This window comes from Nicotiana tomentosiformis, chromosome 12, assembly GCF_000390325.3.
Source record: "Nicotiana tomentosiformis chromosome 12, ASM39032v3, whole genome shotgun sequence".
NCBI classification, from domain to species: Eukaryota; Viridiplantae; Streptophyta; class Magnoliopsida; order Solanales; family Solanaceae; genus Nicotiana; species Nicotiana tomentosiformis.
The window spans coordinates 59,021,670-59,038,571 of NC_090823.1; the positions used below are offsets into that span (position 1 = coordinate 59,021,670).

The 16,902-nt window shown below is 39.2% G+C and overlaps 1 protein-coding gene across 1 annotated transcript in view; it reads right to left on the reverse strand.

The window, feature by feature from the left end:
• Positions 1–1,155: 1,155 nt before the first annotated feature.
• Positions 1,156–16,902, reverse strand: part of LOC104118686 (ferredoxin-dependent glutamate synthase, chloroplastic) — a 51,550-nt gene continuing 35,803 nt past the window's right edge. Inside the window, exons 23-33 of the mRNA XM_009629991.3 lie at positions 14,253–14,348; positions 13,921–14,118; positions 13,758–13,832; positions 11,323–11,451; positions 11,104–11,202; positions 5,416–5,558; positions 5,235–5,328; positions 4,763–5,001; positions 4,598–4,676; positions 3,569–3,652; positions 1,156–1,764 (exon numbers count right to left, since the gene is read on the reverse strand). Of these exons, the coding sequence (XP_009628286.1) occupies positions 1,588–1,764; positions 3,569–3,652; positions 4,598–4,676; positions 4,763–5,001; positions 5,235–5,328; positions 5,416–5,558; positions 11,104–11,202; positions 11,323–11,451; positions 13,758–13,832; positions 13,921–14,118; positions 14,253–14,348 (1,413 nt within the window). The 3' untranslated portion in view covers positions 1,156–1,587. The remainder of the gene's footprint in view (positions 1,765–3,568; positions 3,653–4,597; positions 4,677–4,762; positions 5,002–5,234; positions 5,329–5,415; positions 5,559–11,103; positions 11,203–11,322; positions 11,452–13,757; positions 13,833–13,920; positions 14,119–14,252; positions 14,349–16,902) is intronic.

Sequence of the window (16,902 nt, forward strand, 5' to 3'; positions counted from 1 at the left end):
AACGTGACTCTCTTTTTTATCATTTTTAATTTTCTTAAGTAAAACATATAAAAAGATAAAACAAAAGCTAAATATGTAGATTAAACTCAAAAGATATTTAAATACTAAAAATTGGAAACAAATTCGAATATGGTCAAAAATTAGGTACTCACAAGTATGTCTTACTTATGTTGGAGAATTTGATCTTTCTTGAATTTCATGACCCTGCATTTACCTTTTAAAGTGTGCTTTTGTTTTGGAAAATTGCGAATTTGTTTCTAGGTGTTTATGTGCTTAAGGATGAATGCATAAGCTTGTGTTTGATATATCTTGGTCATACCTTTTGGTGAGTTTGTTAGATTTTTATTAATCTCATCCATATTGTGCAGGGTTTGAATTTGAAGGCAAATAATTTTAAAGAAAGAGGGAATAGCTATCATGAATTTGGAGCCAACCTTACATCCATCAAGAGCTTAGAGTGTTGTAGGGGTTCGTGGAAGGAATACTTTAAAATTCAAAACGTGATTAAATGACTATATACAAGGAAGACAACAAGACTCAAGACGATTAAACTTCTTTTAGGGACTATGGTTATTTTAGTCATTTTTACTCTTAGTTAAGACCAAGATTTAAATACTTTATTAAGTCTTCATTTTAGATAGGTTGTGTTGTTTAGAGAATTGGCACTCCTTGGCGAGTGTAGAGTTATTCCCTTTTATCTCTTTAATCGGACCTAGCATGGATTTCTCCTTTTATGGATCCGTGTTTAAGTTCAACCCCTTTTCTCTTGGATTGAAGCTAATGATTAATATATTTAGTAGTTAGATTATCCCTTCTTTTCTTGTAAAGTCTATTTCCCTCATTTCTATCTCTTAATCATATCCTTACTGTTTTATTTGCTTGTTTGGTTATTATTCATTTATTATTGCTTCTTGAATCACATCACTATTTCTCAAATACATTTCAAATGGTGGCTAAATATTAAAAAGCTGTTCAAAAACTAACCATCCGGGACCATTTTCAAAACGTGATTTTTCTAGTTGTCTTCGTCATTAAGATAGTTTATCATTTTCTCGTAAATATGTATAAGATAGCTCATCGTCACGCTGAAATATCATTTCCTTGTAGTATTTGAATTATTCAGGATTAAAGAAAAGGAAGCTTTTGGCACTGCAACGGTGCGCCAACAAACAAATATTTGCTTGGATGACTTTAATTTACACATTCATGAAATTGTTAATGTCATGATACAAGTTACAACTTATTAAGCATAAGCATGAAAACCGCCTTAAAAGAAAAAAATTAGGGGCAAGAACTAGTAAAAGGTCTAAAACATTGTACCTGAATTTCCAAGTTGTTCGGCTAAGCAAATAGTAGCAACGGCAATATTATGCCATAATTTATCAAGAATTTAGCGTTTCTACGGCATCACTGTACAGCTGCTGAAGCATCACAAAGATCAGCCTTGTTCAACAAAGGTAGTTGCTTGCACCTTTAAGAGTTTTGATCCCTCAGACTTAACCGTCCTTCCGTGCAGACAATACCATTCTTTCCTGTACAAACTGTCTCCTGCTTAGAACCATGGTCATGGCTGTGCGCATGTGAGATTTACTTCAATGGTATCTCTGCAGACTGCAAAGTGACCTGCCCAGCAGCAGCTTGCTCGTATTCAGCACTGGCCTCCGGAGTGTCTTCTTCACTGGGTGGAACCAATTGCCAAAACAGTAGCAAATATTTGTCCCACTCCTTGAGAATAGTTGAGCCTTTCGTGCTGCCAGTTTTTTCCTAGGTATAATGAATATAAATCTATTAGAAAAGACTACTTCGACCCAAAGAAGCAGAGAAGAAAAATAGGGAAAAAGGGGAAACTAGAAATTAGCCACCATCCTAAAACTAATCAATATTTAGCCACTGTATAATTAGTTGGACAAAAATTACCCCTAAGAAAATCTACACTTCATCTTTTCCCCATCTTTCTGTACGCTGCTTCTTCTTTGCGTTAGTTGCAGGAAAGAGAAACAAATTGAACAGCTTCAAGCTTTACGTTCTTTGGTTCAAGCTAACCCACGCATTTTAAAAGCAAGTAGTGCTCTCTGAAATCCTCTTTGGTCAGTTATTATTGTCATTGTCTAAACGTACAAGTTGGATCGTGTATTGCAGCCTATGCTTCTGGAACTAGGAAAGCAAAATCCTCAAACTTTTAAGATCTACACAGGAGCAACATCCAGAGTTTCGTCAATTAGTCAATGAACTTGTAGATGGTTTTGAAGTGTTAGTGTATACAGCTTTCTCTTTACCAAGCTAGAGAAGAAGCATCATACATACAGTAATGGAGTTCGTGGTTCTACAATTGGGAACTCAAGGATAGAGTCATGTAGTTTGTCGTTCTAAAATTGAAAACTCAAGGATAGAGTCATGGAGTTTGTGGTTCTACAATTAGGAACTCAAGGAGAGAGTCATAGAGTTTTCTACAATTGGGGACTCAGAGAGAGTCATGGGCTTTGTGGTTCTACAATTGAGAAATCAAGGATAGAATCATGGACTTTGTGGTTCTACAATTGAGAACTCAGGGATAGAGTCATGGATTCCGTGGTTCTACAATTGAGAACTCAGGAATAGCGTCATGGAGTTCATGGCTCTACAATTGGAAACTCAAGGATAGAGTCATGGAGTCTGTGGTTCTACAATTAAGAACCCAAGGACAGAGTCATGGAGTTTGTGGTTCTACAATCTGAAACTCAAGGATAGAGTCATGGAGTTCGTGCTTGTACAATGAGAACTCAAGGACAGAGTCATGGAGCTCGTGGGTCTACAATTAGGAACTCAAGGATAGAGTCATGGGGTTCGTCGTTCTAAAATTGAGAACTCAAGAATAAAGTCATGGAGCTTTTAGTTCTGCAGTTGAGAAGTCAAGGATAGAATCATGGAGCTCGTGGAAAATATTTAGAAAGTAAGACGAAAACTTATAAGATCAGAAAGTATAATTCTAAACAACGATCTGTTAGGGGTTCTTCGGCTACGTTATTCATCTAAGCTGCTAAGAGAATATTCGTTTGTATAGTCGCAAGTTCAGGCATGAGGATATTAATGTTGGAAACTAAAGGGCAGAAAAGTCCTTTCCAACTTATTTTAATGGAGCACCGACTATTTTGCAATAACATTTCAAACAGCGACTAAACAGTAATTAGCAGTCTAAAAATTGGCTGGCCCGCCTAAATTTTTCGAAGAATAGGACGGATGCCGTTCGTGTTAAGTTTTACATCATCAATAACCGTATTATTGATACTTGTGGTGAAGGCCAAAAGCCCATGATAATATCTTTGGATAAAGAAAGATTTAAGTGAAGTACGACAACCACCCACTCAACCCCTCCCCCCCCACAAAAACAAAACAAAAACAAACACTTCGAATTATAGATGACCATATACTTGAAAAAGTTTGACAGGAGACTATCAAATCAAATTATAGCCACATAAATGACACTTCAAAGATGTAATTATGCCCAATGAGCTGTATCTTTAGTCGAGCATTGCATATATGAGGGTGGGCGTACACATGCACGGGCATAGAAAATTATACGTGTACTTACCACATGGGCTTCGATTAGGCTCTTTAGCTGCATTTGACCCACCGGAGCAACCACTCTCTGGATCTTAACAATCTCCTTGTTTACCTATAACGAATATTAAGAGTGTTAGAGAATGTATGGAGAAGAATGCAGCTTCAAGAAACCAAATCGAATATGTAATACATTATGGTAGTGCTGAAAATTATCACTCACGACACCTGAAGGTATAGCTGTCAAAATAAGCTTCCTAAAAACGAATAAAAGCTACAGCACTATGAACTTATGATCCAACTTCACCACAAGGTCTGCTAAGAAAATTAGTTACTCTTTTCAAATCTTACACTACAGGGCAAGAATTATCTGCTTACTGAGCTTTGATCTGACAACAACTATTCTGTAGCAACAACAGCCCAGTGTAATCCCACAAGTGGTGTCTGGGGAACAACAACTATTCTGTAGCAACAACAGCCCAGTGTAATCCCACAAGTGGTGTCTGGGGAACAACAACTATTCTGTAGCAGACTTCTAATTTATGGATCAAGTCCAGAGAGTGATTTCCTAAAAGAATTCTAGTGATCAATGAAGTGGAATGAGAACCATGAGAGACCAACCTACAAATGCCGACGAAGTCAAAACACGCTAGGTGATCTTTTCCCCATCTGTCTAAACATTAATGTGCAGAGTTACCCGATATATGTGCTAGAGGAAGATAACAGATAACCGAATACCCGATGAAATAGGCAAGTTATGGGCAAGTTGTGCTTGTGATGGATATCACCATTATAAATGAAAAAGAACTCTACAAATTTCCATTAATTTTCTATGTACATTAATGAGATCATAAATTTAGTATTAGTCTTGGTTTTCTCTTTAGCATGAATTTCAAGGAAATTTTGCAATTTAATATGATTAGTTTTTAGAATGTAAAATAACCTATGTAAGATCCAGATAATTCATAAACTTTGTACAAAAGCAAATCGAGAGGCACTTGAAGACATCAACATCATGAACAGAATGTACAAACGTTCACAAAGTTGATTTGAATCAAACCTTAGATATAAGGGTATCGTCCTCATCAAGAATGTATGTCAAACCCCCAGTCATACCAGCAGCTACATTTCTACCAACCCTGTTGTAAGCAAGAAAACATAGCTCAAATCCATGTTACGAATCCTACACTGTATGAGTGGAACGTGAACAACAGACAATACTTACTTTCCAAGCACAACAACACACCCTCCTGTCATGTACTCACAACAGTGGTCCCCAGTGCCTTCTACAACAGCTTGAGCAAGAGAATTCCTCACAGCAAAACGCTCTCCTGCTTTACCTCTGACAAATACTTGACCACCTGTCGCTCCATATAAGCAGGTGTTCCCTACTATGGTGGCATCCTCCGGACAAAATCCAGTATTTTCAACAGGAGTTACAATCAATTCTCCTCCAGCCATGCCCTTTGAAATTTGAACCAGTAACTTCTGTTAGTATGGATGGAATATTGTATTCTTAAAATTCAGATAACGAGCTTACTAAACAGCTCGGCAATATTACTTCGCATATCGGAGAAACAACATGTGGCATGTGTTACCAGAATAACACTCAACCAATTACCAATGGCCTGTTAGGAAAAACCATAACAGAGAGAGTTTCAAATCCACATGGGGCATATCTTATTTGTTCAACAAACCTTTCCTACATAGTCGTTAGCTTCTCCAATAAGTCTGATGTTCATTCCAGGTGTCAGAAAACAAGCAAATGATTGGCCAGCGCTCCCAGTAAATCTGCATCGCGAGAAAGACATACTTGTTCATACTGATGATATATGACTCTAATTATTAGAATCGCAAATACGTAAAAGATAATCTTACGTTATGTTCAGCTGCCCAGCAAAACCAGTATCACCATATTTCTTAGCCACAGCACCCGCAATACGCCCACATACAGCACGGTCAATATTGTATATTTCAACAGTCTTGTTGACCACCTTCTCATTTTCAATCGCATCAAATATCTGCATATTAAAAGTTTGTCCATTGGTCCCTTATAATTTCTTCAAGAATATGGAAATTTCTCGATGGAATTTTCATTTCAATTCAGAAGGCACCAAATAAACTTGTGTCACAGACAAAATATTATGAGATATATTTCGTGTTTTGAAAGGCGAGGGCGTAAGGCGAGGCGTTTTACCGGATACGGGCAAGGTGTAAGTCGGGCGTAAGCCCCATGTATCTCTAATTCTAAATATTTTACAAATTAATAAAATTAAAATTAAATATTAGAAAAAGGTAAAATTACATAGAAATTATAAAAATTTCAAGAAATTATAAAATAAATGGAATGTATATAGATCTGCTTCATCTTAAAACACTAATCAGAATCAGCAACCGACCAAAAAACTAACCAGAATTGCTGCATCTAAAAAACATCTATCAGATTTTGAAACAAATTGAACAAAAATTTATAAACTAACTTGAAATAAAAAAAGAACTTGAGCGATTTGAACCAGAGCAAGTGATGAAGGGCCCCATAGTATGTTGTCCAAGCTCCAAAGTGCGGGTGTGTTAAGAGTCCCAAGGGTATGGGTTGTTATCTCCTTATATGTCTTTGGAGAATTCTCACTTCATGAGATAGCTTTTAGGATTGAGTTTGGCTCAAGCTTCATTCTCTTAACATGATTTATTGGACATTTTGATTTATGGCTGAAAAAATTTTAGTGACCTTACTGTTAAATAGTTAGTATTGTATAGTGTCCCACATCGGGAAGTAGATACCTATTATTATGTAATCACTGTATATAAATAGGACATTCTACAACACTTTAGACATAATTAATAAAACTTTTCCCTGCTATACTTCTCACATGGTATCAGAGCACCCGTGAGAAACTCCGGAAAGGTCGGACAGTCGTTGTGCATCAACTTACAGTGACTTTTTCCAGATCTGATCGCGTCACCTCCTTTTTGGTGAGTATTGTGCTAAAACCAACACCACCAACATACTCGGAAGGCTCCGGCAACCAAAGCCCAAGAAACCATCCCGGCAGAAGACCAGTCACGCGTCGTCACGCACACCCAGAACCTCCGGCGCCGACAACGCGTCTGTCATACGCGTGAACCCTTTTCCGGCCAGTTTTTGATGGAACTCCTTTTGGACAGTTGGCTCGCGAGGTGATTCCGAGCCTATCAGTCCAAGTTACACCAAATTCCGACAATTTTTTTTATTTTCCGGCGACTATTTGCAGATTTTGGCAACAGTTCAGTTTCTGACAAGAGACGGTGTTTTTTTCTTCACTGTTCATGTGAGCTTTTTATTGGTCTTGATTGTCTGTGCTATTTGGTCCAACAATGTCTTTGGGGTTTGATGTTTTTGGTTCTAAAAGCACGGGTTCTGGAAATTCAAGTTTGATGATTACTTCGAAACCCTTAATGGGAAGTTCAAACTACTTAGCATAGGCTTCTTCTGTTGAGTTGTGGTGCAAGGGTCAAGATCACCTAGCCAAGAAGACTAGTGATAGAGATGAAAAAGCCAAAGCACTCCGGGAGAAAGTTGATGATCAATTATGTAGTTTGTTGTGACGATCGATTGATTCCAAGATAATGCCTTTGTTTCGTCCATTCCAGACATGTTATTCAGTTTGGGAGAGGCTTGTACTTTATACACCAATGACATATCTCGTTTTTATGATGTGATATCTCGGATGACAAACTTAAAGAAACATGAATTGGATATGTCTACCTACTTCGGACAGGTGCAGGCAGTTATGGAGGAATTTGAGAAGTTGATGTCAGTCACTGCTAGTGTTGAAAAACAAGAGCAACAGAAGATGTTTCTAGTTCTTACACTTGCTGGACTGCCTAATGACCTTGACTCGGTGAGAGACCAAATTTTGGCTAGTCCTTCGCTCTCTACAGTTGATGAACTATTCTCTCGATTGCTTCGACTTGCTGCGCCACCCAGTCACACAATGGTTTCACCACCAACTGTTGATTCCTCTATTCTCGCATCTCAGACAATGGAAAATCGGACATTTCAAGCTATGGAGAATCGACGAGGAGGAGGTCGTTCTGGGAGATCTCGACCCAAGTGTTCTTATTGTAATAAATTTGGACACACTCGTGAAGTCTGCTATTCTTTACATGGTCGACTACCCAGAAACGCTAATGTTGCTCAAACAGAGACTACAGGTAATCAGGGATTTTCTTTATCCGAAGGGGAATATAATGAGTTCCTTTAGTATCGAGCAAATAAGCAGACATCTCCACAAGTAGCCTCGGTTGCTCGGAGTGATACTCATGTTGCTGGTAATTCTTTTGCTTGCGTTTCTCAGTCTAGTACTCTTGGACCGTGGGTCGTGGACTCGGTAGCTTCTGATCATATCTTTGGTAATAAATCACTTTTGTCGAATATTGTGTATTCACAATCTCTTCCTACTGTTACCTTAGCCAATGGGTTCTAAACTAAAGCAAAAGGAGTGGAACAAACTAATCCTCATCTTATGACACTCTAGATTCCGTTCTTTATGTCCCTGGTTGTCCTTTTAGTCTTGCATTTGTTAGTCGTTTGACGCGTGCCCTCCATTGTGGTATATATTTTATTGATGATTCTTTTATTATGCGGGACCGCAGTACGGGGAAGACGATTGGCACAGGGCGTGGATCACAAGGCTTTTACTACCTTAACTCACTCAATCCCTCCACAGCATGTCCAGTTACAGACCCTCCAGACCTAATTCACAGATGCTTAGGACATCCGAGTTTATCCAAGCTTCAGAAGATGGTGCCTAATTTGTCTACATTAGATTGTGAGTCGTGTTAACTTGGGAAACATACCTGAGGCACCTTTCCGCGTAGTGCTGAGAGTCGTTCAGAGTCTATTTTTTCTTTAGTTCATCCTGATATATGGGGTCCTAGTAGAGTTAGTTCAACCTTAGGATTTCGTTATTTTGTTAGTTTCATTCATGATTACTCAAGATGTACTTGTATTTTCCTAATGAAAGATCGTTCTGAGTTGTTTTCTATCTTCCAGAATTTTTGTGCTGAAATTAAAAATCAATTTGGTATTTCTATTCACACTTTTCGTAGTGATAATGCTTTAGAATACTTATCCTCTCAGTTTCAGCAGTTTATGACCTCTCAAGGAATTATCCATCAAACATTTTGTCCGTATACCCCTTAGCAAAATGGGGTAGCAGAGAGAAAGAATAGGCATCTCATTGAAATTGCTCGTACACTTCTCATTCAGTCCCATGTTCCGCTGCGTTTTTGGGGCGATGTAGTTTTTACAGCTTGTTACTTGATTAGTCGGATGCCTTCATCTGCTATACAGAATCAGATTTCACATTCAGTATTGTTCCCTAAGTTACCCTTATACTATTTTTCTCCTCATGTCTTTGGGAGTACATGTTTTGTTCACACAACTAAGCTCCTGGAAAAGATAAGTTGGCTCCTCGTGCTCTTAAGTGTGTCTTCTTTAGTTATTCTTAGGTTCAAAAGGGGTATCGCTACTACTCACCTGACCTTCGTAGGTATCTTATGCTAGCCGATGTCAGATTTTTTGAGTCTCAACCTTACTTTACTTCTTCTGATCATCTTAATATATTTGCAGTCTTACTTGTACCTACTTGTGAGGAGTCCACATCCACAGCACCACCACAACCACTACTACCTATTCAGACTTTTAAGGAGTCTACAGTTGATCGTCCTACATCCCCAGCCACAAGGCCACCACTCTTGACTTATCATCATCGTCCACGTCCAGCATCAGGGCTAGATGATTCACGTCGTGCATCAGATTCTGCACCTCTCCTCCTAGTGCACCAATTGCACTCCGAAAAGGTGTACGATCCATACTTAATCCTAATCCCCAGTATACTGGTTTAAGTTACCATCGCATGTCATCACCACATTATGTTTTTGTACCATTTGTCCATTGTTTCTATCCATAAGTCTACAGGTGAGGCACTATCTCATCCAGGATGGCGACATGCTATGGTTGATGAGATGTCTGTTTTACATGCGAGTGGCACTTGGGAGTTTGTTCCTCTTCCTTTAGGTAAGTCTATTGTTGGTTGTCGTTAGGTTTATGCAATCAAAGCCAGCCCGGATGGCCAGGTTGATCGGCTTAAGGTTCGTCTTGTTGCAAAAGGATACACTCAGATATTTGGGCTTGATTATAGTGACACTTTCTCTCCCGTGGCTAAAGTAGCATTTGTTCGCCTCTTTTTGTCCATGGCTGATGTTCGTCATTGGCTTCTTTATCAGTTAGACATTAAGAATGATTTTCTCCACAGTGATCTTGAGGAAGAAGTTTATATGGAGCAACCACCTGGTTTTGTTGCTCAGGGGGAGTTTAGTGATCTTGTATGCCGATTGCACAGGTCACTCTCTGATTTGAAACAGTCTCCTCGAGCTTGGTTTGGTAAGTTCAGCACAGTTATTCAGGAGTTCGGCATGACTCGTAGTGAAGCTGATCACTCTGTGTTTTATCGCCATTCTGCTCCAAATCTGTATATTTATCGGGTGGTTTATGTTGATATATTGTTATTACTAGCAATGATAAGTATTTTTTAGGTATTGAGGTCGCTCAGTATAGCTCAGGTATTGTTATTTCACAACGGAAGAATGCCTTAGACATTCTTGAGGAGACATGAATGATAGGATGCAAACTTGTTGACACTCCTATGGATCCGAATGCTAAGCTTCTGCAAGGACAGGGGGAGCCTCTTAGCGATCCTGCGAGATATAGGAGGTTGGTTGGCAAATTACCTCACAGTGACTAAACCTGACATTTCTCTTCCTGTGAGTGTTGTACATTAGTTTATGGATTCTCACTGTGATAACCACTGGGATGCAGTTGTTCGCATTCTTCGCTATATAAAGTCAGTTCTAGGCAAATGATTACTATTCGAGGATCGAAGCCACGAGCAGATTATTGGGTACACAGATGCTGATTGGGCAGGATCACCTTCTAATAAACGTTCCACGTCTGGATATTGCATTTTAGTATGAGGTAATTTGGTCTCTTGGAAGAGCAAGAAACAGAATATAATTGCTCGATCTAGCGCCGAAGCAGAATATCGAGCCATGGTTATGGCAACGTGTGAGCTAGTTTGGGTCAAGTAGTTGCTCAAGGAGTTGAAGTTCGGAGAAATTAGCAAGATGGAACTAGTGTGTGATAATCAAGCTGCTGTTCATATTGCGTCAAATTCGGTGTTCCATGAGAGGACTAAACTCATTGAGATCGACTGTCACTTTGTCAGAGAAAAGATACTCTCAGGAGATATTGTTACAAATTTTGTGAAGTCAAATGATCGGCTTGCAGATATTTTCACCAAGTCTTTTACTAGTTCTCGTATTAGTTACTACGGTAACAAGCTTGGTACATATGATTTAAATGCACCGGCTTGAGGGAGAGTGTTAAATAGTTAATAATGTATAGTGTTCCACATCGGGCAGTAGATACCTATTATTATGTAATCACTGTATATAAATAGGGCATTGTACGACAATTTAGACATAATTAATAAAACTTTTCCGTGCTATACTTCTCACACTTACCTTTGGGTCTGCAAGCAAAACATCATCCAGAACAGGACCATTACTATGAACTTCCTGGTTCCTTATCATACTGCTGCTCCACTCAGGCAACCCAACATTCTACAAGCATAATGCAATGACTTGATTCTTTTCGCCAAATAAAAAAGGAAGAAAGTAATACATGAACTATAACTAACTTGTCAATTGATCGATAGATCAACCATCTTTCAAAATACTTACAGAGAGGAGGTAACTAAGATCAAGATGTCGAGTTTTCATTAATGATATATCTCGGGGTCTAAGTATATCTGTGCGTCCAATTATGTCATCCAGTTTCTCGTAACCTAGTTGAGCCAACACGCCCCTTACCTGGCCAATGATAGTAGAAAAGAAATTAGCACATACAAATAAAGACGGGCCTAGCTGATGAGCTCAAACTAAAATTTTGCAGCAAATGAAAATGCCCATGACAGATAAATAGCTGGTTCTAATTTCTAAAATCAAATCCTTGCTTGCATTTTTTGCTCAAGTGAAGTGACTTTGTAAACAGATCAGTTCTTCCAGTTCCTCATTAGAAACTTGAGCATTGCAATTCAAACACAATTAATCACCCTCATATCACTTCTATAGTCGAAAAATCAATGGGGAGTGTCACAGTCAGACAGAAAGATCACAGCTAATATCCATTGTCAACTTAATATGTGATTTCTGTGTGTGTCACCTGAATCTTCAGCAAACTGATATTGGTGTTCCCGGACCAAACCCCTTATCTGAAACTGTCTCCTGTAAAACCATGTCGCTAGTACTGTGGCTTCAGTTTCCTCTACTTGGTCAAACAGCCTAAAATTCAGTCATTTCAACCACATTAAATGATCTTCCAAATTGGTCAAGACTCTCTAGTTTATGGCCGCTTCTCAATGGTACCAATTGTTGCTTCATTGGATTTGCTTCACCAATAGGCTCACGCTTCGACTTTGATCGTTATGGGCTAGTACCAAACACCAACATATCTGGTGTTACTTCTTGGAAGGAATTTCAAAGATAAGAATCTCTGGAAAGAGAAATTGGAGAAAAGGTTGAGCATGTGGAAGCAACAATATTAGCCTAAGGAGGGAAAATGATGTTGAAATATCCACATATAGTTTTATTTCTATGCTTTTGGCATAACAGGAATATTGGAGAAAATATGAGATTCTTGTACAAAGGAAAGGAGGGTTCAGAGAAGTTACATTTGGTGGAATGTGGTGGAATGGAAAAAGATAACAGTTCCCACACATGAAGGGGAACTACGGATCCGGAAATTATCTAATTTCAATGCAGCATTACTGAGAAGTGGGTGTGGATATTCACTCAACGGAAGATCACTTTATGGAGAAGGATAATAAATGCCTAAATATGAAATTAGTGAACAGTAGATATTTTTGGATGAGGTAATGGACTCTTACGGGCGAAGTGTACCAAAGGGGATGGTGAAGGCAAGAAATAGGGTCAAAGAGCACATTGTATAGGCTCTTGGAACAGTGAAAGGATACTATCCTGGAAGCATTTTTGTGGGGAAGAACAACTTTGTAGGAGGCACATCCACATGTGTTAGGTTTAGTTAAAAAAAGAATGGAGGTTACAATGCCCGACTACCCGAAGTGAGATAGCCAGGAGATCACTCAAGATATTATTTTCAGGACCATTTATAACTGAGATTGGGAGGTCCATAAGTTCTTACAGAAACTATATGATAGCTCAGTAAGGAATGCGTGGCACTGGAGGGGGGAGGGGGGGGGGGGGGAGTAGTGAAATCATCTTCGGTGAGACCATATTAGATTGAGCTGTCTAAAGGGATAAGAGGAAGCTATGGGAGAGTAAGTGTGGTACACCAAGGCAAAAAAGAAATCAGCATTTTTTACTTGATGAGTTGTGCTAGATACAATTTTAACGACAAATTACCTGGGAAGAAGTAGGTGGACATGCTAAGTTGGTGTTGCTTGTATGAGGACTGCAGAAAGGGAGAAGGTTTGGTATAGAAGGCACTTGAGAAATTAGCATTCTTTACTTGGTCTGTACTGTGAGAAACAATCTTAACGGAAAATTACGTAAGGAAAAGGTTGGATATGCTATGTCTGTGCTCCTTGTATGAGAACTGCAGAAAGAATACAGACCATATCCTGTTGCTTGCAGATCTGCTGCTGAGCTTTAGACCTTGGCATTCTTGACGTTCAACATTGTAAAAGGTTTTACAAAGGATAGAGGGAGAAGAAGTCACGAGTTGGAAATTACAGAAGACAGCACCAAAAGAAATACAGCTTGAAGAACAATCGCTTGGCTCATCTGGAATGAAAGAATAAAGAGTGTATTCTAAAATAGTGAGAGTAATGTATTTTCATTTATAATTTTGGTGTAAAGAGAAAATACACATATGTATTGGTAGCTGGGATAACTTGATTTATGGTTGAACCATGTATTTGATAAAAAGAAAAAGAACCATTTCAATATATAATTAACCCTTTACTGTCCATTCTATTGTTTCTTCCCCAAGTTATCCAAGGTAAACTTTTTGCAGAAAACATTTAGTCAGAATGCAAAAAAGGAAATAAACAAACTATTCTTTTCCAAAAACTACAAAAGATCAAACAGAAAATAGAATTTCTTCAACCACATTATACATGTGAGCATAAGGTTACCTCTTCGGCAACGTACAAAAAGTAGTTAACAAGGTCTCCTGGAACCCCTGGAAACCGAGCTCGTAATTCCTCTCTCTGAAAGTTTTGAGAAACAAAATTATACAGAAATTCATCAATTATCAATAAGCATGATAAAGATGATCGAAAACGGGACATAGGCTACCTGACTGGCAACACCAACTGGACAATTATTTGTATGGCATATGCGGGCCATCACACAGCCCGTGGCTATCATTGCTACTGAACCAAATCCATACTCGTCTGCACCCATTGCTGCAGCCATCATGACATCAAATCCACTTTTGAATCCACCATCAACTCTAAGAACAACCCTTTCTCTTAACCCATTTTCTATGAGTGTCTGCACAGATCCGTTCAATGAAAAAACATAAATAGAATTAGAAATAATTGAAGTATAAAAGGCAAGTTACTTCCATGTAATGAGAAGAAGTATTACATAGACACTGAAAATGGTTCAATTCTGCAGTAAATAACCTGGTGCGTCTCTGTAAGTCCAAGCTCCCAGGGACCGCCAGCATGCTTAATTGAACTTACTGGGCTTGCTCCAGTTCCCCCATCATGACCTGATATCTGCAAATGATACAACCGCTCAAAAGACTTGATTTACTATGTCTAATTTTCCAAGTAAAATCTAGCACAAGCTTTCCATGTGTTTAAGAGTCCGCATTGGATGAGGGACCCTGTTAGATAGTTATGTAAATAATACGAATTATAGCCTGTTTGGCCAAGCTTCCAAAATCAGCTTATTTTGAGAAGTGTTTTTCTCAACAGTACTTTTTTAAAAAGTGCTTTTGGTGAGAAACAGTTTGTGTTTGGCTAATTAATTTGAAAAGCACTTTTGAACAGTAATTAGTGTTTGGCCAAGCTTTTGAAAACTGCTTCTAAGTGTATTTTTCTCAAAAGTGCTTCTCAGAAAAGTGCTTTTGGAGAGAAGCTACTATTTTCTGCTTCTCAAAAACTGCTTCTGCTTCTCCTCAAAAGCACTTTTTTTCCTTTCAAAAGCTTGGCCAAACACCTCAATTTTTGGCTTAAAGTGCTTTTGGCCAAAAAAAGCACTTTTGGCCCAAAAATAAGCTTGGCCAAACAGGCTATTAGTCCTAATCCCGCATAGAATAGCAGTAGGATATGTATTGTATAAATAGAGCTCATTGTATTATAATTGAATAGAATATCAATAATATATTTTTCTCCCGTGCTTTCTCACTGTTAGAATAGCTTTGTGAATATATATGTAATTAGTCTGAGTCCCGTATGTAATAGGAGTAGGTTATATATTATGTGTACTTATAAATAGAATTCATTGTATTACAATTAACATCAATAATAATATTTTTCTCTCGTGCATTCTCATATGGTATCAGAGCATTAGTGAGAAACTTATCGTTGTGCATCATTCCAGCGACTTCCGGGAAGAAAGACCTTGTCGCCGTGCAATTTTCCAGCGACTTAAGAGGTTGTCCGTAACAAAATCACTTTCCGTTGGTGTTGTGCAAAAACCAACACCACCACAGGGTCCCCAAGGCTTCCGCGACCAAACCCCACCAAAGATCTCCGGCAACCAACCTCTCACGCACCCGCACCCTCACGCGCATATCTCCGGCAACCGACCTCTCACGCACCCTCACGCACATATCTCCGGCAACCGACCTCTCACGCACCCTCACGCGCGCAACCGACCGCCGAGTTCTTCCCCACGCGCCGGCGTGTGTGGCTTTTTCCCGGCCAGATTTCAAATTTTTTCTTTCAGACAGCTTATACAGTGATTTTTCCGACAAGCTTCTTTTGGACATATTATTCAGGAGGTTATTCGGAGTCTTTTTCATTTAATTTCATCAAGTTCCAACAACCTTTTCATTTTTCCGGAGTGAACAGTAATTCCCAGCATCAGGCACATCTGATTCACGTCCTGCACTTGACCCTGCTAATACTGCGGACTTGTCTCCTCTTAGTCAACCGATTGCACTACGAACAGGTATACGGTTCACACTTAATCCTAATCCTCATTATGTCGGTTTAAGTTACCATCGTCTGTCATCACCCCATTGTGCATTTGTATCATCTTTGTCCTCTATTTTCATCCCCAAGTCGACAGGTGAAGCACTGTCTCATCCAGGATGGCGACAAGCTATGATTGACGAGATGTCTGCTTTACATACGAGTGGTACTTGGGAGCTTGTTCCTCTTCCTTCGGGTAAATCAGTTGTTGGTTGTCGCTGGGTGTATGCAGTAAATGTTGGTCCATATGGCAGGTTGATCGACTTAAGGCTCGTCTTGTTGCCAAAGGGTATACTCAGATATTTGGGCTCGATTGCAGTAATACTTACTCTCCCGTGGCTAAAATAGCATCAGTCCGCCTTTTTTTATCCATTGTTGATGTTCGCCATTGGTCTCTCTATCAGTTGGACATTAAGAATATTTTTCTTCACGGTGACCTTGAGGAAGAGGTTTATATGGAGCAACCACCCAGTTTTGTTGCTCAGGGGGAGTCTAGTGGCCTTGTGTGTCGGTTGCGTCGGTCCCTCTATGGTCTAAAGCAGTCTCCTCGAGCCTGGTTTGGTAAGTTCAGTACAGTTATTCAGGAGTTTGGCATGACTCGTAGTGAAACTCATCACTCTGTGTTTTATCGGCATTCTGCTTCAAATCTCTGTATTTATCTGGTGGTTTATGTTGATGATATTGTTATCACCGGCAATGATCATGATGGTATTACTAAGTTGAAGCATCATCTCTTTCAGCACTTTCAAACTAAGGATCTGGGCAGATTAAAATATTTTCTGGGTATTGAGGTCGCTCAGTCTAGCTCAAGTATTGTGATCTCACAACGAAAGTATGCCTTAGACATTCTTGAGGAAACAGTAATGACAGGTTGTAGATCTTTTGATACTCCTATGGATCCGAATTCTAAACTTCTGCCAGCGCAGGGGGAGCCGCTTAGCGATCCTGCAAGATATAGGTGGCTGTTGGTAAATTAAATTACCTCACAGTGACTAGACCTGACATTTCCTTTCCTGTGAGTGTTGTAAGTCAGTTTATGGATCCCTGTGATAGTCATTGGGATGCAGTTGTCCGCATTCTTCGGTATATAAAATCATCTCCAGGCAAAGGACTATTGTTTGAGTATCGA